At 56.1% G+C, this 21,392-nt stretch overlaps 10 protein-coding genes across 10 annotated transcripts; 7 read left to right on the top strand and 3 right to left on the bottom strand.

Annotated features, from left to right (window-relative positions):
- Positions 1-772: 772 nt before the first annotated feature.
- Positions 773-2,068, top strand: N657DRAFT_671156 (uncharacterized protein; the record flags this gene model as incomplete). The annotated part of the gene is made up of 2 exons (XM_062795583.1): positions 773-964; positions 1,026-2,068. The coding sequence occupies exon 2, from the start codon at positions 1,031-1,033 to the stop codon at positions 2,066-2,068; it is 1,038 nt and encodes a 345-aa protein (XP_062647867.1). The 5' UTR covers positions 773-964; positions 1,026-1,030.
- An 850-nt stretch (positions 2,069-2,918) lies between these two features.
- On the bottom strand, positions 2,919-3,686 carry N657DRAFT_594627 (uncharacterized protein). The gene is made up of 3 exons (XM_062789957.1): positions 3,417-3,686; positions 3,227-3,331; positions 2,919-3,152 (listed from the first exon to the last, which is right to left on the bottom strand). Exons 1-3 carry the CDS (start codon positions 3,535-3,537, stop codon positions 3,109-3,111), a joined length of 270 nt encoding a protein of 89 aa, XP_062647868.1. The 5' UTR covers positions 3,538-3,686; the 3' UTR covers positions 2,919-3,108.
- A 618-nt stretch (positions 3,687-4,304) lies between these two features.
- On the bottom strand, positions 4,305-4,956 carry N657DRAFT_594630 (uncharacterized protein; the record flags this gene model as incomplete). Its single annotated transcript, XM_062789958.1, has 4 exons — positions 4,706-4,956; positions 4,621-4,638; positions 4,447-4,558; positions 4,305-4,393 (listed from the first exon to the last, which is right to left on the bottom strand). Coding segments are annotated over exons 1-4 (357 nt in total), but the record flags the coding sequence as incomplete, so codon positions are not given.
- On the top strand, positions 4,773-5,351 carry N657DRAFT_376696 (uncharacterized protein). The gene has a single exon (XM_062787090.1). It carries the CDS (start codon positions 4,954-4,956, stop codon positions 5,296-5,298), a length of 345 nt encoding a protein of 114 aa, XP_062647870.1. The 5' UTR covers positions 4,773-4,953; the 3' UTR covers positions 5,299-5,351.
- Positions 5,352-6,400: 1,049 nt separating this feature from the next.
- Positions 6,401-12,762, top strand: N657DRAFT_571848 (S-adenosyl-L-methionine-dependent methyltransferase; the record flags this gene model as incomplete). The annotated part of the gene is made up of 7 exons (XM_062788841.1): positions 6,401-6,483; positions 6,540-7,131; positions 7,224-7,547; positions 7,600-7,761; positions 7,819-7,846; positions 7,894-9,758; positions 10,861-12,762. 7 exons carry the CDS (start codon positions 6,401-6,403, stop codon positions 12,760-12,762), a joined length of 4,956 nt encoding a protein of 1,651 aa, XP_062647871.1.
- A 464-nt stretch (positions 12,763-13,226) lies between these two features.
- N657DRAFT_644297 (uncharacterized protein) lies at positions 13,227-14,026 on the bottom strand. The gene has a single exon (XM_062792733.1). It carries the CDS (start codon positions 13,613-13,615, stop codon positions 13,265-13,267), a length of 351 nt encoding a protein of 116 aa, XP_062647872.1. The 5' UTR covers positions 13,616-14,026; the 3' UTR covers positions 13,227-13,264.
- Positions 14,027-14,202: 176 nt separating this feature from the next.
- On the top strand, positions 14,203-16,544 carry N657DRAFT_663256 (glycosyltransferase family 90 protein; the record flags this gene model as incomplete). Its single annotated transcript, XM_062795169.1, has 2 exons — positions 14,203-15,363; positions 15,418-16,544. Exons 1-2 carry the CDS (start codon positions 14,634-14,636, stop codon positions 16,542-16,544), a joined length of 1,857 nt encoding a protein of 618 aa, XP_062647873.1. The 5' UTR covers positions 14,203-14,633.
- Positions 16,545-17,599: 1,055 nt separating this feature from the next.
- On the top strand, positions 17,600-19,304 carry N657DRAFT_644300 (Ureohydrolase). Its single transcript, XM_062792734.1, has 2 exons — positions 17,600-18,696; positions 18,762-19,304. The coding sequence occupies exons 1-2, from the start codon at positions 17,939-17,941 to the stop codon at positions 19,072-19,074; spliced, it is 1,071 nt and encodes a 356-aa protein (XP_062647874.1). The 5' UTR covers positions 17,600-17,938; the 3' UTR covers positions 19,075-19,304.
- A 133-nt stretch (positions 19,305-19,437) lies between these two features.
- Positions 19,438-19,760, top strand: N657DRAFT_644301 (uncharacterized protein; the record flags this gene model as incomplete). The annotated part of the gene is made up of 2 exons (XM_062792735.1): positions 19,438-19,621; positions 19,706-19,760. 2 exons carry the CDS (start codon positions 19,438-19,440, stop codon positions 19,735-19,737), a joined length of 216 nt encoding a protein of 71 aa, XP_062647875.1. The 3' UTR covers positions 19,738-19,760.
- A 491-nt stretch (positions 19,761-20,251) lies between these two features.
- N657DRAFT_633257 (uncharacterized protein) lies at positions 20,252-20,889 on the top strand (the record flags this gene model as incomplete). The annotated part of the gene is made up of 2 exons (XM_062791201.1): positions 20,252-20,442; positions 20,508-20,889. 2 exons carry the CDS (start codon positions 20,252-20,254, stop codon positions 20,887-20,889), a joined length of 573 nt encoding a protein of 190 aa, XP_062647876.1.
- Between the last annotated feature and the right edge of the window lie 503 nt (positions 20,890-21,392).

Here is a 21,392-nt window from a genome sequence, read left to right on the forward strand (position 1 = left end):
AACCCGTATCGAACTAACTTAATTAACGTTAACTAAATTATTGGTGAAAATAAATGCCTACATAACTTGAGCATTTTGACGTCAAATGTTTCAGTATGAGGGAATATCTTACAGCAATAGGATGGAACTCGCGTGTATTTTCATAGATGCCGGGTGACGCCCTATGGTATCCTTGGAAGCATCCGCAAGATAGCGATTCCCGTTCGGAAGTTGAGCTTTCTAATGGGAAATCCCCCAAAACGATAATTTTGTTGGCTCAAAGAGGTGGAGCAAACAAACACCCGCGTTACGGCTGGTTCGGTCAATACCTCCAAGGCCACAAGCGTTTTTTTTTTCCGATACCTGCCTCGACCGGTCCTGCTAGGACGAGCTCACTCCTCGTTTGCCAGGAGCGGGAACCTGGACGCCTTTCGAGACGCACTCACAAAACGAAAACCAACCACACAAGTTAGGCTCGTCTTCGTCACGAGCATCAGCGGTGTGGGTGAATGCAAGGAAAAGAGTACGCAGAGTCTTTGTTGCGATCGTGTTTCCTTTCACTCTGTGACAGTAAGTTCATCGACAGAAACTCTGGACACCCCTGAAAGAGACTTGTTGGCACTATCCGAGGGAGCAAATGCACCGCTCATCACACAAGGGCACTCACCGCCGGCGGACCCGATACCCATCCGATCCGTAACCATCAGTCCTTCCTTCCAGAACCCCAAGTGCTGAGCCACGTTTTGGAAGTCTTGGTCTGGTCCCATGTCTGATGTTGCGATATCTGGAACAGAATGAGCACTTAAACCGCCCTCCTCGAACGCTGAGACTGAATCAGCAGGACTTCTACCCAGGGGGGTGGACCTCGACAAACATAACAGAGCTCCGACCTGCGATAGACCAATCGAACCATGTCACCGCAATTGTCATGCCTGGGAAGAGATCAGGTCCCAATTCAACGCCTCGGAGGATTCAACGTGGACCGGTAAGAATCAATCGATCGAGTCTCTGTGACGAAAGAGCTTGTTAACTAACCTTTCCAACAGTTGCTATGCTTGCGACGGAGGATGACTGTCTTGGGATCGATTTCAATCCCCTCACCCCAGCAGTTTCCCAGGTTATGCGCTCATCCACGGAGGCCATAGCGGCAGCCATCGAGTCCACTGTCCGCGCTCTCATTGAGGAGCATCGCCAGGACATCTTTGCTAACCCTGAGCTTTTGGTGTGGCTGTACGTGGGACCGTTTCTTGGAGCCGCTGCATGCCACATCGAACTACTGTACTTCGCCGCGAATGGAGCGTCTTCTACGAGCCGCATGCCAACACGTCTGCGGCATACGGCGGTGCCGCACATCGCGACATGGTCAGGAGACGCGCCAGAGAATACGTCAAACCATATGCGCTATATCAACACGTCGCTGGAGAATGTGAGACGTCTCAACCAAACCAACCCCTGGCGGCGTGCAAACAACGCATCCACTTCGGAGCATCTCATCGCCGATCTGGAGCACTTCGCCGGCGATCTGGGAAAGTTGAAGAGCGCCAGTGGTCAGTGCTTCAGGCCGCAAGTGAGCAAGAAGTCGCTTCAAGAAGCGCGCGTGTCAATGCGAGAGGCCAGGGACTTGAAGTGGCTGTCCTATTCCTATTTGGGCTTCATTTTCGTGCCGCTCAGTCTCCCGAGCTCCTACTTCAGCATGCAAATCGAGCCTCTTGGCAACACAGCACCATTGTGGGTATTCATCGTCACGGCTCTGGCAATTCTGGCCTTCTCAATCAGCATTATGTTCCTGACGAGTTCAGCGAGGTTGAGAAGATGGTGGGAAGGTCTGAAAGACGATGTGTGGAATCTGGCACATGGCGGTGTTGGGAACAGCGTCCTGAGTATCCACCCGAGAGAATCTTGGGAGCTGGATGGGATAACGAAAGTCGCGAGACTGAGAAACCGCTCGTACCTCATGTCCTTGAGCAGACGCTCCTCCATAACAAAACTTAGTTGCCAGCAGCCACTATCGCGGAAGTCTCGCGGACCGGCTGCGCTCAAGCAGGCGGCGTACAACAGGATTCGGTGGAGTCACGACTGCAGCGCTTGAGCCTGAGCACCTGGCCACGCTCGGCGGGGAAGAGCGCTCGTGGAGAGATTCTGTAGGAAATACCAGGTATCGCGATACATTAGAAACACAGGGCAAATACCCTCTCCTTGAGAGGGACGTGCTAAAGTGGTGGTTCAGTTGGATGCTCTTATTCTTTTCTGAATAAGGGGGTGCGAATCTTGCAGCCGCAGTAGTGGTCCTCGAGGTCCTAGACCACGTGACTACTACCCCTGTAATAAACCTGCCCTCACCCGGGTCCTCCTGCGAGGACCTCACTCTGGCGTAGATATTCCAACAGATTCCCATGAATGACCACGCGCGCCGCAGGGCAGAGGAGGAGCTTGAGATTGTGTCAGTACAATCAAAACGCTTCTACAGGAGCGAATACAAAGACCCGCCTAGCGGTGTCTTTGGCACGCCTTCGAGCTCCACGAAGTCATCGACGTCGCCTCGAAGTGAACTTGTCGCAGTCTGCGAAGGTTTTTGGAGGCGGGGGCTGTGGACTTCAAACGGGCTGGGTGATTTGCTGGTTATCGCAGCAGAAAACAGTCAGACGGAGGCAGCGTTACTATTTCTGAAGTACGGCGCCGAGATACGGGGAGGGAAAAGCGGGAAAATCCCACTCCGTTCGGCAGCTGCAGACGGGCATCTCGAAGCGGACGAAGCTCTCCTGGACAATGGCGCCGACGTCAGGACTAAACTGCCAGGCAATGGAGAAACGGCTCTCCATACCGCGGCCCGTTGGGGACACCAGATGAGTATCATGTTAATGGATCCAGTAAGTCACGTCGACATATTAGCCGCGCGAGAAGGGTGACATGTCCCGAATTAGCTACTGTACTTAACCGTACTTGGAATCAAAAGTCATGTTGGATGGCCACTTTGAACCCATGTTACACAACCACAAAGCTCTCAATTATGTCCTGACCCTCATAAGCCCATATCCCCATGACACCAGCCCGGGTTCTTACGCATTTGACAATGTAACCATGCCCCATTACTCCCAGATAATCACACCCCTTGTTCTTTATCGCTCTAGCTTAAGGGAGGCAGAGAGTCTGGCCGGGAATATCCTTATTGCAACCTACCGCAGGTTTCGTGTTAGTATAACGATATAAAGCAGCCCTTACCGACGCAATTGGGCAGCTTAGTACGTACGGCCCTCGTACTTCCTCCCAGCGCCATCGATCCAAAAGGCGCAGAACTCGCCCGGCTGGAGGACATCCAGGGTGTTCATGTGAGTGCAAGATTCATGAACCCACGCTGATTGATAGTACATAAAGTTAGTTCAGAAGTTGGTCGGCTTTATTTTGCATTGGTAGCATGGCTGCATCAACGGGCCACTCACCGCCCCTGATATCGTAGAACTGGTTATTCGCAATCCAGACGCCTCTATCATCCTGCGCCCAGGCATGAGAGCCGGCCGCCAGGGACAGGAACGCGGCAACAATCGTGGAAACGAAACGCATGTTGGAGAGACGCTGGAGTGTTGTGGAATAAGGGCGGACAGTAGTAGCTAATTCGAATGGACTCTGAAAAGAAGTCGTCGGCTGATTGACTCTGGGGAGAGGAATGTTTCTTTCGAAGGGCGTTGAGGAAGACTCCTTATATAGGTAGTTAACTCCCCCGTTGAGACTGAGAACGACAGTTGGGCCATTCGGAATTTGCCATCAGAGAGCTGGCCGCCTTTACAAAGTCTCCGTGAAATGGCCCCCAAATGCGCCGCCGCTTTGTTAAGGTGCTTGAAACTTAACGATGCCACTTCCTTCTAAGTCAAAAGGTACTCTGTAATCGTCAGATATGTCGCACCATTCCTGTTGCTTCAACGGTCCACCTGGACTTAGCCCCCACCAGAAGGTGGCCCCCAATCTCTGGAAGGGAGACGGGTGCTAAGTTGACCCTGGGTTTTCTCTATTTGCCGACCCCGGGCTGTGCAACGGAAAGATGGACATATCGCTCCAACAGGGAGGCGTTGTAGATCAAGAGGTTCTGATTATGGAACTTGCAACCAACAGAGCAACAGTGTGCCATGTTGATCGGAGACACCCATGATATCTGCAGCCACCGGAGCGAAGTTGTAGACCAGAACACAAATACGTTTGTATTTTTTTTTAACTAGAAAAGCACGCTATGCAAATCAGATACGCCGTACGCCATGCTTATCATGAAACGAAACCCTCGCAATATGTATACCAAAATAGTCTTCGCCGATTCAGTCCCTCGGTGGCGTTTTGGTCGGGGGAGGCTCGGTTGGTTTCCCGCGCGCCTGATTCCGGAGTTCTTCGATGAAGTACTTCAGAAAACCCTGTCCTTTATTAGGCTCGGCTAGGGACACGTCAGTGTCAATCGGGCAGCGTCGGCGGCTGGGTGGCTCGTACCTGTTGCCTCGCCCTGTCGCAGCGGCTCGTGCGGGTTCCGCCCATATCGAATATCTTGAACGGTGCGGTGGACTCGGCGGACTCCTTGATGGAAAGTGGGACTTCGGAGAAGCTGTCGATGCGCACCGGTTAGGCCAGCGCTAGGTGGCGACGACAGTATCTGGGGAAGCTTACTTGGTCGACGAGTTTATCCTGGAAACAGATCAAGAGTCAGCGTCTGGCATTTGGATGGCGGGGTCACTTGAACAAGTGTTTTTACTTCAATCATCAGCCAGTATGCCCAGAGGATACGCGCCCATGGCGCCATCTTGAATACCCTGAGGTCTGTGGTGTTTGGGTGTTTAGGACCAGCCGGGTGTCTCGGAGCGGTGGCACAGAGTTGAATTGTGCCCCACATTTGTGTCGGCAGCGGGTGGGGCTCTTGAAAGTGAGGAGACCTGGGCACCGTACCCTCTCCACGAGTTTCCTACTATCGACTACTTCTTCAACCTCGGACCAGACATCGAGATGAGCAGGCCCTTCACGTCTCCACGCCTCAGCCGCTATGCGAGCTGCGGCAGTGGCACTAACCCGATTGGCATCATGTGCCCGCGGGAAATGCCCGGGCCACTGGAGATGAGGTCTTCCACCGCTCTCTTCTTACCCGTTTCGTCCTTGTCCTCTGTTTTGGTTGGCCAGCGGAGAATGTCGCCCTCATCTCACAGCCCGTGGACAAACGACGCAACAGTGAATGGACAGAGCTTTCGCGCACGGCAGATGACTGTGCAGGCTCCTGAACTGGTTTGTTTGAGACTTGCCAGAAGATGCCTTGGAGCCTCTGAGCTTTGGAAGAAGCAGGCCCCAAAACCCTAGGATTTCCGCTGTCCGGGCGCGAAGTATGAACGGCCGGGGCACCAAATCCGGGATTTCGTTGCCAATCCACATTTTGGGAACTCCATCCCTATGGCAGTTGAATACCAATTGCCCATTTACTCATCCGGGCCTTCACATCGCCCCAAGATATCATCCTGAGATGTCTTTCCTTTCTGCCGGGCGAAAGCCCAGAGTTTCACGCCGCATCAGCGCATTCAGTAGCGGCCAGCACCTCGAGCTCGCAAGCTACATTGACAGTTTAGAGGGCATTACCAGAGCTCAAGGATCGTCAGGGGCATCGGATCGCCATAAGATCGGGTTTCCCTTTGAAGTAAGTCTCATGCTCATGGCATCAGACCCATGACTCTCAAATCGAACCGCAGCAATCCTCCCTATCCTCGGAATCTCAGTGCCATCCAACATTCGGTTTTTTTTTTCACTATTCTCTTTTCTAAAATTTCGAAACATGCATTGGTGTTGTGCCGTGTTTCTCGGTTCAGAGCTTTCTGTACTCTGCAACCATGCTTTGATGTGATGTCAAGCATCCCGGCTGCATTGTCTCGTCAGACGTCAAGATCAATGCAATATTCTGAGAACTCTCGGGCCTTCAAATCGACGGCGCAAAGCTACTGGAGCGCCTCCCCCCGACGCAGCGAAACAGCCGATTCGGTTATTGCGGCCGGATTTGCTGGTCTGAAAGAGGCAATGCACGGCACAGCTCAGGTTGGCCTCCGTCGGCCCGTGTCCAGGACTACAGGCAAAACAACGTGGAGCAAACATTGGCGAAGGCCAACGGCCTTCCACAAAGTACTTAGTACAGTGAAGTCTCCCGTAACGGATCGCGGCACGGCAGCCTTTTCCTAATAATATTACCAGCGATAAGTGGCCACGAAGCTAGGCCGGCCTGGTCGAGGGGGTCATGAATCCGCCTCTGACGCTTCCCAGCTGCGCCGCATTTTCCCATGTCATACCTTGCCAACATGAAACCAGTCGTAGCTCAAAACTGGTGCTTGTGCCATGTCCATGGTCCTTTGACGCTACCCTGCAATATCACGGCGTCTGCATGGATGCAGAGTGATGCTACTACTTGGACAGCAGTACAATGAAGGTGCGCGAGGAAGACATCAAGTCGGCGGGTCTGACGCTCTTGTACGAGCCCGACTGGCCGTCTGACCCAATTGTTGAGTGAGTACGATGATCCTTGTGTTCGCCGATGTCTGCGCTGACCATGGGGTTGACAGTATCCTGCTTGTGCATGGAGTTGGCGGGCATCCAGTGCGATCATGGAAGTGCGACGGCGTAGGCCGAACTCCAACGTCGCTCAAGCCTACCATACGAACCCCCGGGATCAAGAGAAGGTTGACGAAGATTTGGCCGTCACAACCGCTGCGACGATCAAACTCGGAACCCCTGCTCGCTAAAGAGCAGCACCCCTTGAACAGGTCCCGGACACTGCTATGGAAAAACGCGGCCAGGTCCTCATCGCGAGTCAACCTTGGCCCCTATGTTGAACCCGCCAAACCAGGTTCGTCGGGCGGAGCGAAGAGTTTCGTGAGGAAGGCTTCAGTCAAGTCGCCATCCAGGTCAAACCTCGCCGGTGTGGCTGAGCCGATCCGCCAGGGTGCCAGATTCCGGGAAGTTGACTGGTACTGGCCGCTCGACTTCCTCCCGGCATCATGTCCCAACGCAAGAATCTTCACCTGGGGCTATCAGACTCTCGTGGCGGATAAGAAGCCAATCCCTCTCCAGGGCGACATCTTCGCTCATGCCGGGGAACTGCTCGTTGAACTCGCCAGCACCCGCGCCGTGTTGGGTGCAAGAGCCCGGCCGATTGTCTTCGTCGCCCACTCCACCGGAGGTGTGCTGGTCAAGGAGGTAACTGACACACCCAAAGTACGATGTCTCTCTTTCTCTTACATTGGCAGGTCCTCCGCCTATCCGAAGCCGAACGCGACGGCCCCCTGAAGGAGATCTTGCTCTCGACGGCCGCCGTCGTCTTCCTCGGCAGCCCCCACCGGGGCACCGAACAGTGCAATCTGGGGGACGCTATCCGTATCATGGCGAGTGTCACTATGCTGGTCGACCCAGACGATCCCGCGCTACAGGAACTGTGCGGCGCGAACAGCGTCGAGGCGGAGCTGGCGAGACAGACGTTTGTGCGTTTGTGGAACAGCTACAACTTCAGGGTTAAGACGTTCCAGGAGTCGGTCATTCCGAATCACCGGTATCCGGAGCTCAGGGCGGAAACGGTGAGTCGTCCTAGCTACGAGTAGGGCGGTTGGCAGTTGCTGATGGGGACAGACAATACGGCGTCTTGCGAGCTTCATTGGAGACCCGAGGGAGGGTGCTGAGACCATATGTGCGCTGCATGACAGCATTTGCAAGTTCGTCTCCGCGGAAAACCCAGGGTACCGCGCCTTGGCTAGGACTTTGGCCGCATTTATCACGGTGGAAGAACATAGAGTATGCTCCCTGTATGCTCCCTGACTGCGGGGACCGGCCATAGCTGATATCTGGCAGCGCCATGTGTTGAACGTGAAGGAGAAAGGTGAGCTTTTAGGTCGTTCCCGGGGTGGCCAAGCTGACAGATCATAGAGTGTCTTGCCGCTCTCGTCTCACCAAATCCTGCCTCTCCCGAGACACACCCGCCTTCGATATATCCAGGGACTTGCCTTTGGCTATACGATATGCCCGACTTTCAGGCATGGCACAGCCGCAGCGGTTCGAACAAGCGCAAGATATTGTGGATCAGGGGAGGACCTGGATGCGGTAAGACCGTCCTCCTCCGGTCACTCCGGAGACGACTCGAGAAGCAGTGGGGCCCAGCCGGCGCGTCATTCATCTGGAGCAGCGACGAGGCCGATGATGTGACCCCTGGGACCTTTCCGGCAAGCAGAGAAGGGAGCCCGGTCGCGATCTACCGCAGCCTTCTCGCCCAGCTGTTCCCCCAAGATGCTCACCTCCGCAAAGCACTCCTAGCGTTGTACAACAAGCTGCCGAGCGTCCCGCGGACATTTGATGATACCCAGATCGTGTCTTTCTTTGCCGATTATTACATCAACCAGAGGATCGAAACGCCCGCGAGAAGGACCTTCATCTTTCTTGAAGTTGGCGACGATGCCTGCACTGGGTACGTGCATGAGCTGCTCAGCCGACTGGGGCAACTGGCGCACAACTCGGACTTTAGCATATGCCTTGCGAGCAGTCACCATCCCGAGATTCTCGAAGAAGAGAACGTGATAAGCAAGCCCATGCACCTGCGCAACGCCGGTGATATCCTGCGCTATGTCAACCTGAACTTGGTGGCTGAGTGGGAGGAGCGGGACCGGACCGCGATGCACATTGCGCAGAAGTCGGCGGGCGTCTTTTTGTGGGCTGAGATAGTCGTCAATGTCTTGAACGCCGCCATCATTGAAGGGGCTACCCAAGAGATGATCGAATATACCTTAGATGAGGTCCCCGGCGATCTCCACGGCCTGTACGAGTGGATGCTCTCCACCTTCAACAACCGAGAGAGAGCCGAATCACTGATCCTCTTCCAATGGGTGATGCTCGCAGCCGAACCGATGCGTCTCAACGACCTATTCCTCGCCGTCCGGCTCACCGAGCCTAACCCGTTCGCCGTCTACCAAGACCTCGGCCCACTCATGGCGTTCGACATCGGAGCGCCCTTCTCCATGCGAGAGCTCCGCCAGCTGCGCAACTCAGAGATCACTTCCGACACGCCCTACCAGTTCCATCGCTGGCTCCGGGCCCGGTCCATCGGCCTCCTCGAGCTCAGAGCCGACAATTGTCACCAACCTACCGCCAACGAGCCCCTCGGCCTCCAACGCGTCCACCCCATTCACTCCTCCGTCCGCACCTTCTTCCTCTCCGGCCGGGGCTTCGCCTGCCTGGCCGTAGGCAACCCGTCCATCCCCGCCTCTCTCCCCACCGCCGACTTCCTCGACATCACCCACTACGCCCTCCTCCGCGCCTGTCTAACCTACCTCAACATGCGCGACTTCGAATCCCTTTGTCACGGCGCCGCCCACCGCCGCAAGCCCACCGCCAACCTGAACTTCGACCTAACAACAACAACAGTGCCAGTGACAACCGAATGGTATCACCCACCAACAATAACAGCCCCGTCCCAGCGCCACCTAATCATGTCCTCGTACCCCTTCCTGTACTACGCCGTCTCCCACCTCCTCTTCCACCTCCTCTCGCCCCGCCGTTTCCGGTACTTCCTCCCGCAGCGCGAGCTGCTCGCCGTGATGAAGGCGAATAATTTTCGGCTGTGGAAGAGGTGGACCTCGTTGTTGGGGACGCATGATCCGGCTGTCATCATCGCGAGGCATGCTTTGCCCACATCATCGGATGCAGGGGTGATAAGGATTGGGGTTGCGCGGTTGTTAAGTCCCGTGTATGGGGCGCGTTTCAGGTTGGAGAGGGTGCTAAGGAAGGTGGCGCGGTTGGCTGTGGGGGAGCGGGACTGGAGGCGGTAGGGTGTGAACGTGGAGTGAGGTGGGGGGAGCCGGTTACGCCTGTTGGGGTGGCCGCGGTCGTGGGGAGTTCCAGCGGAGATGATAGTGCGGAGGGAAAGTGGCCAGGGGAGGGGGCCAGTGCCCCGGACGCCCAGATGTAGGTTACCTGAATGGTTGACGCCGCCGCTGGTTGATGTTGATGGGCGGCTGCTGAGTCCGTTGATGAGGGGGGGATGATGGCGGACCGGGAAGTCGGAAGTGGAGGGATTGTTGGTAGTATCAGTTTGGCTGTGTAGAGGGTTGACTGAAAGGTAAAGGGGCTGGTAAAATACAAAATTGGTGATGTCTAAGGTGCCGTTGCAGAACTCTTGTGCACTCCGTTTAACGTTATGTGTAAAAACGTATGGAGATACGGTTTCCCCGAGTTGCACCCTCTAACAACGGACGCACAACCAAAGAAAGAATGTATACAATATAGAAACTAAGTCCATAGTTTAAGATAATTACATGGATATGTTGCACATATCTTTTAGCATTAATTCCATGTGGTGCTGTTCGGTTTTGCGGGGGTTGGAAGTGGTTACATATTTATTGGCGATTCTGGCTGCATGTGTGATTTTGTGAAACTGACAACCGGGCACTTTGTCGAAACCAAACCCTATAACTAAAAATAAGCTCACCGACCAACCGCCCTCGCCGGTCGTCACCGGCAAGGAGATGGTCGGGTACAAAATCACCGGAGCGTCGCCCGGGGGGTTTTACTCCGGAGTCGAACAGTGTGCCTCACCGAAGGTAAGGCACCTGGCGACCTGCCAGCCCACCACTAAGCTCGAATGGTGGGCTTTGAAAATGGTGGATGGGAAGTTGATTATAGAGTGGTCAGAGGTGTTGCAAGGTGCTCACTAACGTGGCGAGAGGCGCGCGTTCAGACGAAAAAGCTGATGCAAGTTGACGTTCTGTTGACATTTCAGGTTCATCAACCAACCCTAACCCGCGCCGATAATCTAAGGCAATACGGATGATTAACAGAGCCAAGCGGTCACGGCTGGCAAAAAAGGACTTGGAACTTTTGCCGAATGACCAAAACACTTAAAAGCAAACTTGCATGCTGGGTTGCGCCTTCGGTCCTTTGCGCCCCTTCCTCATGTACGCGATCCGCAGTCATGTGCGCGCCACGGTTCTCTCGCGCGCCACGCGCTGCGTCTTTGCACAGCAGGCCACGCTCCGCACCTCGACCCGACAGACGAAACGGGTGACGACCAACCCCGAAACGACCAAGGAAGAGGAAACGATAGCCAAAATCGATGCTCTGGGCGGCGCCTTTTTTGGTTTGCGCAATCGGAAAAAGGGGAAGAACAACGACAAATATCGCGTCAACATCGTCAGCGAAAAGCTGTGTGACGATGTCATCAACTACATCAAACCGACCCTGGCCCGGCACAAAGGCTGCGACCTGGTTGACATCTTCCCCGGCACAGGCATTTGGAGCCAGAAGCTCCACAATGCCGTCCAGCCGCGCACCCACATGTTGATGGAACCCGACGCCGACTTCTACAAGCCCTTCCTCGAACCACTTCTCGAGCGGCCCGGCACCAAGTTGGTCCCGGAGTCGGGTATAGTCTGGGAGGAGCTCAACAAGGTATTGAACCCGACGGTGCTTCCTCTCCAAGTCGAGCGCAAGTTCAAGCCCGAAGAGACACCGCCGCGAAACGACACGCTTCTTGTCTCCATGAACCTGGCCATGTCCCCGAGGCGCAGGTTTCGAAGCTTTGACAGCGTCGTCGCGCTGGTCATATTTCAACTCATTTCGTCGATCCGCCCTGGGGCGCTATTCCAGAAATACGGCCTGGTGCGCATGCTCATATGGATGGAGGACGGCGAGAAGGTCTCGATACTGCCGCGCAGCGCACAGCGGAGAAAGAGACTGGCGATCGAGGCAGAACTGTCGACCGATTACGTCTGCGAAATCGCTGGCGCCGGCCTTGAAAACGCGAAGCAGATTTTTATAGCGGCCCGCGACGACAGACTCGAGACAGAGAGCATAAGAAAAGCTCTCCAGCGTATGCGCGAGCACGGATTTGTCCTGCCACCCGGACGAGAACCGGAGCATTTGCTGGACTATCAGGAATCCCTTAACGCTGACGGCGAAGTGGCGTCTGGCGCCAAGCACAGGGTCCACCGAGCTTCACAGGCAGCATTGGAGAAGATGGAGGCCGCCTACGCCAGGGGGGAGTTTGAAGAAGGATCGAAAGAATACGTACAACTCCGGAACCTACGGTATAAGAAAACTTACACGGAAAAGCGCGACGTCTTCATCGGCGACCTGCTCCGTGAGCGCGAAGCCATCCACCATGCCTACGTGGACGCCGGCGACGACAAGGGAAAGCTAGAAGAAGTCTTCAAGCGCGGCCAAGCGTGGAGCGACAAGGTCAGCGCCACGGAGCGGGGCATGCGTGGCGAGGTCAACCTGCACCGCGACAACTGGCACCTGCTGCACCAGGACCCGCCCGTGCTTAACTGGGACCGGCGCTACGTCGAGCCCCTGCGGGTGCGCCCCGACGAGTTCTACCCGCCCGTCCCCTGCGCGCTGCTCGACATCCAGCCCAAGGCCGCCGCGCCCGTGCTGCGCGACATCGGCCCCAACTCGACCCGCGGCGGCGACACGTTTGACCTGATGCTGCGCGGCCTCGTCCAGCGCGGCGTCGATCCGCTTTCCCACTCTCTCGACACCGTCGCCGCGGGCGCCAGCGACGGCATCATCCCCCACTGTCCGAGTCTAACGGACCCCCGACTGGGCGGGTCGCCGCTGCCCGGCCATGGTGAGCTCACGGCGCGGGCGTTGAATCAGAGGCAGTTGATCGATATCATTGAGCAGTGGATGAAATGGCCTTTCCGGCCCCACTACTCGGAGCTGGTGTGCCGGACCGTGGAGGAGCCTCATGAGGACGTTGGCGAGTCTGGTATGCTGGGGAATAAGTCGGCGGCTGCGTTTGAGTGAGTGTACGGATATTAACGAGTGTGGACGACAATGTTGCATGACTGGTTGCATCGTATTTGGCGTTTATGTACTGTATTATACGTAAGATAGCGGTGTACATCGACGCCGGGGTATAGATCGGTTCAACAGCGCGAGCGTGTTCATGGTTGTTCGAAGGAATTCAAAGGGTAACTGATCTGCGTGTCGCCGGGCCATTGGCTGAATCATTGCGGCTCGCCTTCATCTCACCGGCGTCCCTGCAGCAGCCATTTTTGCCTATGTAACAAGCCGGGTCGCGATGTCCCTGAATGCGCCCCCTGGATCCCCAGGCACCAGCCACCCATCCTTCACAGGCACACTCTGGCCACACCATCCAACTCAGTGGCGGAACATCACGGCCGGCTCAAAGCGCGGCATCAGCGTCAACTGCGTCTGGACCCACGGATGCTGCCTGTTGAGCTCTCGGCAATTCCAGTCGACCCACCAACCCTCGGGAATCAAAATGTGATTCCCATCCGGATCCCTATCCTCGGCCAGATTGACAGTTCCCCAGTTTGGCCAGAATTCCTGGCGAGTCGCCCATGGGACGTTCAGGTCCTCGCCCTTTAGCCACAACCAAACTTTGTCCAGGTTTTGGCGCCACCGCTCGACGCGTGCGCAGTATTGCGTCGGCGTCGTCGATCGCGGTGAAGAACTCGGACACGTCTCGCTCCTGGTCCGAAGGTGACCCGGATTGGTGGCGTGTCCAGACGTCCCGAAACTTGGCAATCATTGCCGTGTCCCTCGGATTACCAAGCCGGATAGGCTCCTCGCCCAGGACGCCAAACACCCCGGCCTGCGCGGCCTCCTCGGCCGAGCTGTGGATCTCGACCATGACCGACTACGTAGTAGAGACGGTGCGGGCTGAAGTACCTTAAGACTTCATGGTCGATACCCGTAGAGATGCTCGGCCAGGAGGGTTTTGACCTCTTGGGCTCGAATGGAAGCAAAAAGCCGGCACTGACGGACGTGAGATACCAGTGGGGCCCGACCAGCCGGCGACGACCACAGCTCTCGGGGAGGGTCGGCCGGAATAATGTTATGAAAGCTCGATACTGGAAAGTCCATCTCGACGACTCGCGGGTCAGGTATGCAGGACGACCAGATCTGCAATCGTAGCTCCGTAGGCAAATTCCGGAACCTCGGGAAGTTGCGTGCAGCCATGGCGCTTGGTGGTGGCGGCGATACTTGTGTGTTACAGGAGTAACTACTTGTAAAGTAACAATGGTCGCTGGAATTGTTGCGCAAGCGGCAAACTTGAGGCTCAACAACGGAGACAGTGATATAGTGATGTTTTGGAGGTCGGTGACTCACGCCGAACCACTCACAGTGGTAGCCGAAAAGCCCTGCAAATACAAGTCGAAATTAGCGAGTGCAACTTCATGCAACCGCCATGCGTGGAACCTGAGCTTCAGGTACGCCTTCCGTTTCTGTACAACGGCACAAACTGGGAGACTGCAGCTTTAACGCTGCGGTTAAGACGATCAGCGAACCTCACTTGTTGTTTTCTTGTTTCACTGTACAACTTGGTCATTCTCGCCGTCCTCCCACGCTCTCCTCTCTCTCTCTCGATTCCCACCGTCTACTCTCCTTCCTCGACATGATGAGACTGTAACTGGGGCAACCTGTGTGGGTTTCAGCTTCGATCCGCTCTTTGACCGACTTACCGCTCTCACCGCAACCATCCAGGCAACAAAGCAACATAACGGAATGGTTATTGACATCCGCTGCAGCCTCTGTGCAACGACTGGCCTACTTCATGCCTTATCTTAATGCTGGGACATTGACCTGCAACTCAAACAGAGTCATCAACCGCCAACCACTTTCAGTTCGGCAATGAACTTTTGACAACAATGGTGTTCCCTCGTCGACCGTCGTCTGTCCTTCGCTACCTCATTCCGGCGCTCCTCCTGACCGTGACCTTCTACATCCTGGACGAACCGACCTACCTGTCGCAATTGGGACCGCTACTCTTCTCAGCAGCGTGGAGCCGCAGATATGGAACGCACGAACACCCCATTGACAGGCTGATCAAGGCGGCCGAGATCGACTTCGCAAACAAAATCGCAAAGGCAACCCACACCCTCCCGGACACAGCCGCCGCCTACCGCAAGCGCAGAGGCAGACACCCGCCGCCAGGCTTCGACAAATGGTACGAGTTTGCGGCTCAAGAAAATAATGCGATCATCGTCGAAGAGTTCTGGGACCAGATCTATCACGATCTGGAGCCTTTCTGGGCCGTCGACCCTGCCAAGATTCGCAGGGACGCCCGTCAGTTTGAGATGCGCATCGAGATCCGCGACCACAAGGCGTCAACGGGAAGTGACTGGTTCTGGACGCAGATCTGGCTCGAAATGATTCGAAGTATAGAGCACTTTCTCCCAGATATGGAGCTTGCGCTGAACGCCATGGACGAGCCGAGGATGGTAGTACCGTGGGAGGATATCGGCAAGAAGATGAAGAAAGCCGCAAAGACGAGGGGGATGGTGGACCCGAAAAGGGCACTGTCTGAGTTCGGCAAGCTGTCGCCCCGTAAGAACGACTTGCTGGATGAAGGGAACTCGCCGGAATGGGAGCATGAGAGTATAGGCTCACCTTGCATCTCAACAGGAGAGCATTCGCTGACCATCTTTGCAGAGCACTACTGGCTCATCGCCCGCCGCGGTTGCGCGCCCGACAGCCCAGCCCGCCAAGCTCCCGTCATCACCGGCTTTGACCGGACACCCTCTATGGCGAGTAGCTTCGACCTGGCGCACATGGACGATGGGTACGTGGTCAACTACACGCTCGGCACCGACTTCTGCCACCAAGCCGACTTACAGGCTCTCGAAGGCATCTTCGTAGAGCCTCTCAGCGTCTCAGCCACCAAGTCTCTCCTCCCACTCTTCGGGGGCTCCAAGCTGGCCGTCAACAACGACATCCTGCTGCCCGCACCAATGTACTGGAACGAGGAAGATCGTTTCACGGGCGCCGAGGGTGCCTCCATCTCCTGGTCCTCTAAATCTCCAACTGCTATCTGGCGCGGCGTCGCAACAGGCGGCCTCAATCGCCTAACTAACTGGCGCTCCTTCCAGCGCCACCGCTTTGTCGCCATGAACAACGCCAGCCAGCTGCAACTGGCCTCTTCTTCTTCACCACCACTGAACTTTGCCCTCCCTGACAAGCGATACGCCCTCTCCGCCCAGAGCGACGGCTCCAACGACTACGACCTCGCCGCCTGGATCGCCTCCACAACAAACATATCCTTCACCGACCTCTTCTGTTCTCGACCCGACTCCGACTCCTCCAACCCAGCATCAGAAGAACAAGAGGACGAATGCCACTACGTCACCCCATACTTCTCCACCACCCCACCCCTCCCCATGTCCTCCCAGTTCACGCATAAATACCTCCCAGATATCGACGGCAACTCCTTCAGCGGCCGCTACCTCGGCTTCCTCCGGTCCACCTCGCTGCCGATCAAAGCGACGCTCTGGCGCGAGTGGCACGACGCAAGGCTCGTGGCATGGAAGCACTTTGTGCCGATGGACAGCCGGTTCGGCGACTGGTGGGCGATCCTCGAGTATTTTGTCGGCAACGAGAAGACTGGGGTGCGGGGAAGGGACGAGGTTGCGGAGAAAATCGCCATGGACGGGAGGGAGTGGGCTGGGAGGGTGTTGAGGAGGGAGGATATGCTTGTTTATCTGCTCAGGCTGTTGCTTGAGTATGCGAGGGTGGCGGATGATGGGAGGGCGGTGATGGGATGGGTTGGGGATTTGATGTGATAGTCATCTTAGTGTCGAGGCGTGGCTGTCCTGAGAGGACGTGATGCGAGTCCTGAGATGAGTGCTTGCGATGGATCATGTCGTTCGTCGGCGCGGAATGGCATAACTCCGTCGGCTGAGTTGCGATAAGGGTCGTCTCGGTCCGAAATGGTGGGGCAGCCGATAAGGGCGGCAGGACGGCACGGGCATAATGTTCGGAGGGTTCAACCGTTCCTGCATAAGTGGCTTAGGTTAGTTGATGGAAGATGTAGTCCGCTTCCGGCGTCGCAAAACCGTTGTGCCGTGGTGCATAAGCAACTTGAAACTGGAAGTCTCTTCGACGGCTTGATTGTGGTCGTTTCCAAGCTTGGCACTGAGGGATTTCTCGGAATCCGTCCGTCACAAGCACAGCCCGTGACACCGCCCGGCCACCGAAATCCTCGCCGCGTCTCTCTGCTGGATTCGACACAAAGCTCTTACCTGAAAACGGATCCCGTGGCCATGGTCCAGCGGCCAGCCAGAGCAGTCTGGGGCGGTAAAGAAGGATGGCGGAAGAAAGCGGACGACACTGACTGGCTGCTGCGAATACGGTGGGCCGGGGCTTACCGTCAATACCCGCTCTACCGAAACGCCTGCCGTTAACTGCAATCGCACTTATAACTTAACGGCAGTCGCTCCGAGGCTGTGACCACTGAACCAAAATCTCCACGTGAGCCATTTGTCGGCGTCAAGCACAATCAGGGATGTGAAAGGGAGAAAAGGACCGGTACCGGGTGAGGTCCTTGGCGGCGTCGAACCGATTACGTTTCGCCGTTGTTGGGAGATATAATAATGGTGAGACCCGGAGCTTATCTTCGATTTCGGGTTTTGTCTTGCCGTTGATATCGATCTACCTTTAAATCCCGTATTTCGCGAAGGCAACAGAACCTCGTTGTCCTCCTTACTCTTTTAAACACACCGTGACGACCTTTGTTCGCCGATTAATCTCATCGCCTTACCTCGGCCACTCGAGTTGGTTGACGCGCTTCTCCCGCCCTATATCGCGCGTCTCAAAGTCAGCGGCCCCGCCAACAAAGGTGTGTGTTTCTGACTTCTGTTTCGACCCAGGGAGGCGGCAGCCCCACCACCAGTTTGGGCTCTTGTCTCCATCGAATCTTGACGCTATCGAAGATCTCCCAGGCTCCACTGTTTGGCTTGTGCCCTGCGAGCTGGAATCCCAGCTCAGCGACGAGATAAGATCATGGATGGGGCCTCCGCAGTCACTTTTTTGCTTGATGTTTTCTTTTTTTTGTTGCTTTCCCGGAGTTGTGGTTCTGACAGTCCTTTGATCTCGGCAGCAAGATCCCGCCCGCGCATCCCTTAGACGACGAACGACCCCTTGCATACCCTTCCTGACATCATACGCTGCGATCCCTATGTCCCCCTCCCGCCTCGACGACTACATCGGCGATAACAGCGCGCCAGGTTCCGCCTCGGGCACCTCCACTTCGCGATTCTTCGGCAAGCTCAACACGTCCATGATCCAGTCCAAGTTCCTGGCCCACCCGGAAGACCTCGGTATCGTCGCCGTCGGCTTCTCGGGCGGGCAAGGCAAACCCGGCGTCGACGCCGCCCCCACCGCCCTCATCGAGTCGGGTCTGCTGGACCAGCTGCGCGATGAGCTCGGGTACAACCTGCACGGTCACGACGCCGTGCACAACTACACCGACCTCGTCCCCGCGCAGGATCCGCCTCACCGCGGAATGAAGAATCCCCGCGCGGTGTCGGCTGTGACGAGGAAGATCGCCGACCAGGTGTATGCGCAGGCGCGCGAGGGACGGTTGGTGCTGACCCTGGGCGGGGATCATAGCGTCGCGATCGGTACCATCGCGGGCAGCGCCAAGGCGATCAGGGAACGGCTGGGCAGGGAGATCGCGGTCATTTGGGTCGATGCGCACGCCGATATCAACACCCCCGAGACGAGCGGCAGCGGGAATATTCATGGCATGCCGGTCAGCTTCTTGACAGGGCTCGCGCGGGAGGAGAAGGAGGAGTTTTTTGGGTGGTTGAAGGACGAGCACCGGATTAGCGTCAAGAAGTTGGTGTATATCGGGCTGCGGGATGTGGACGCCGGGGAGAAGCGGATCCTGAGGGAGAATGGGATCAAGGCGTTTAGCATGTTTGACATTGACAAGTAGGGCTCTCCCCGCCCTCGACGAGTGGGAAGGAATTAGGACTGCCGCTGACGATTCTGAACAGGCATGGCATCGGTCGCGTCATGGAGATGGCGCTTGCCCACATCGGCAGTGACACGCCCATTCACCTGTCATTCGACGTCGACGCCCTCGACCCCATGTGGGCTCCTTCGACCGGCACCCCAGTGCGCGGCGGTCTGACGCTGCGAGAGGGCGACTACATCTGCGAGGTCGTGCACCAGACTGGCAGCTTGATCGCCGTCGACCTCGTCGAGGTTAACCCGCGGCTGGCGCCTGAGAACGATATTGGCGCGCACGAGACTGTGCGGGCTGGATGCTCCCTCGTGCGATGCGCACTAGGCGAGAGCCTACTGTGAATAAATGAAAGTCGGGCAGCGGATTCTGGCATGGTTTTGTTCATATTAGGTAGATCTGTCGGCGGGCATACATTCCATGGCGCCATTGGTGGATTGGACGGTTTCGGATATGTGCGGCAATGTTTCTCATGCTGATTCACGGTTCACTTAGTGCTTGATAGAAGGGCCGTTTTGTTTGGAAAATGTGGAGCCGTTCCATTTCATACTTTCTGTCATTATGCCATGACCTGAGTGTTGAAATGCAGGTGGCGGGTGTCAACCAGCGACCCAAGATGGCAAGCCCCACACCCTACCTGCCTGACAGATGCAGGAACGACGAACAGGGCCTTGGATGAGAGGCCGAAATTGTAGGGGTGCTTGAGGATGAACCACCTGTTGTTCGTTCGCTTTTGCATTGTGTCTGCGCATCTTGGGTTCCTAGCCTCAGCACTGACCGAACCCAACCACCGACCCCTGTCTCGCCAAGCCTCTTTTAGCTCCCGCTGCGCAGCTTTTGGTGTCGGCGGCGGGTACGGCACGGAGATCTTCGAGGAACCAACGCTTCCGCGTGTGTCGCATCCCATCGCATCTGCTCGCTTTCTTTCGCGCCGTAACTGACTTCCATTCTCTCGCTCAATGCCCTCTTTATCAGGTCGCCAGCATCCCGACCGGCCGGTTTTGTAGTCCAGACTCGACGACGACCCCAGGAACGAAATCCCAACATCGACTTGGCCTGACTCCACCAACTGTGGGGACGACAAAACAACCAAGCCGAACGCCCAACCTCCCGTCCGGCTCCCCACCGACATCGACGTGGCGCCCGCTCCGTGTGCGACCAGGCGAGGCTCTCGCCTCACCGCAAATGTTTGGTTGTCGGGGAGTTTGAGAATATTCAGAAAATATCTTGTCTTGACCTTGTCTTCGTGGTTGGGCTTGCGTTTCGCTCGCCCTTCGAGGATCTTGTGTCCTGCAGCAAAGACACAAAGGCATTGTGTCGCAGCCGGATCGGTGCAGCGGATCGGGACGGCCGTGAGGTACTTCAGACAAGTCCCCTTCGCTCTCAGCTCGACAACGCGGACGAGTCGCTGATAGTACGCGCCGGAGTCGATCTCGAACCCCGTCGGACCGCCGGACATCGAATTTCGTCGTCCTCGCCTCCCGACCGGCCGCATAGCGAATCCATACCAACACCGCCGCCATGGCGTCTACCGTGACTAGCGGCTCGCTCGTCTACGAGCGCCGCGTAGTCGAGCGCGTGCACAAATACCACTGGCCGGCCGTCCAGCTCAACGTCTGGATCCTCGTCATGCTTATCGCGTCGTGCCTCATCATCGGCGTGTTTTCCACCTTTATCCAGATCCAGCAGGTCCTCCTCCTGCCAATACCATGGTTCGTTTTCCACTTTCTTCTCACCTTCCTTGGCAGGCAGACGAGAGCTAAGCGACACCCGCCAGGTACTTCCCCTACTACATAACCGTCTCGGCCCTGACGGTGTCCTTCATCCTCCTGCTGCTATGGCTCATATTCCAACGCCGCCTGCTGCCGAGTATCGTCATGATTGGCGGGTTTATACTCTTTGTCCTGTGGCTCGTCGGCTTGATCGTCATATCCATCCAGCTGTGGGGGCCTGAGGGCTCGGTCAGCTCCAACTGCAACTTGTTTGTGTTTGGTGCCAACCCGCTGCCGAAGGGACAGAACCTGGAGACGCTGGCATGGCTGCAGCAGAGGGGCATCTGTCAGAGCTGGCAGGCTGTGTTTGCTTTTGGGCTGGTCGGGGCGATTTTCTTGTTGTGGATTATGGTTATGGCGTATCAGGTTTTTGCTGATGATGCGTAAATGGGGTTGGGGAGAGGTTTTGATGATTGTAGTGTTTTGGTCTGGATGGTATGGGCTAGCCCATGGACTGGCATGGGAGTGCTGTTTTGCCGCATGCTTGGACTCGGCTCCTTGTTGAATATTTCCGCTGACTTTTGTTACTGATCTGAACATTGCTCGCATATGCATAGATGGAGTTGGGACCATCTGAGTTGGATTTTCAGCGGGATATTGGGTGTTGGGAGTCGATGTTTGGCATGTAATGCGAGCATTCAAACGATGCGTGCAACGAGATAAACATATGATGGGAGGGGTATGGCATTGCCACATTTGGGCATTGGGTGCCAGAGGCTCCGTCGATGTATCACGGCCGATGTATTGAATTGATTGAATTGGCTTGTCATGATTTGGAGCAATCTCATCCATTGAAGGAGCAACACCCAGAACAGCCTTTTGAAAACTTGATCACAACAGAAAGCAATAGAGCTTAACAAACAACAACATACAGCCGCCCTGCCAGAAAC

This window comes from Parathielavia appendiculata (assembly GCF_033297405.1).
Source record: "Parathielavia appendiculata strain CBS 731.68 unplaced genomic scaffold N657scaffold_5, whole genome shotgun sequence".
NCBI lineage: Eukaryota > Fungi > Ascomycota > Sordariomycetes > Sordariales > Chaetomiaceae > Parathielavia > Parathielavia appendiculata.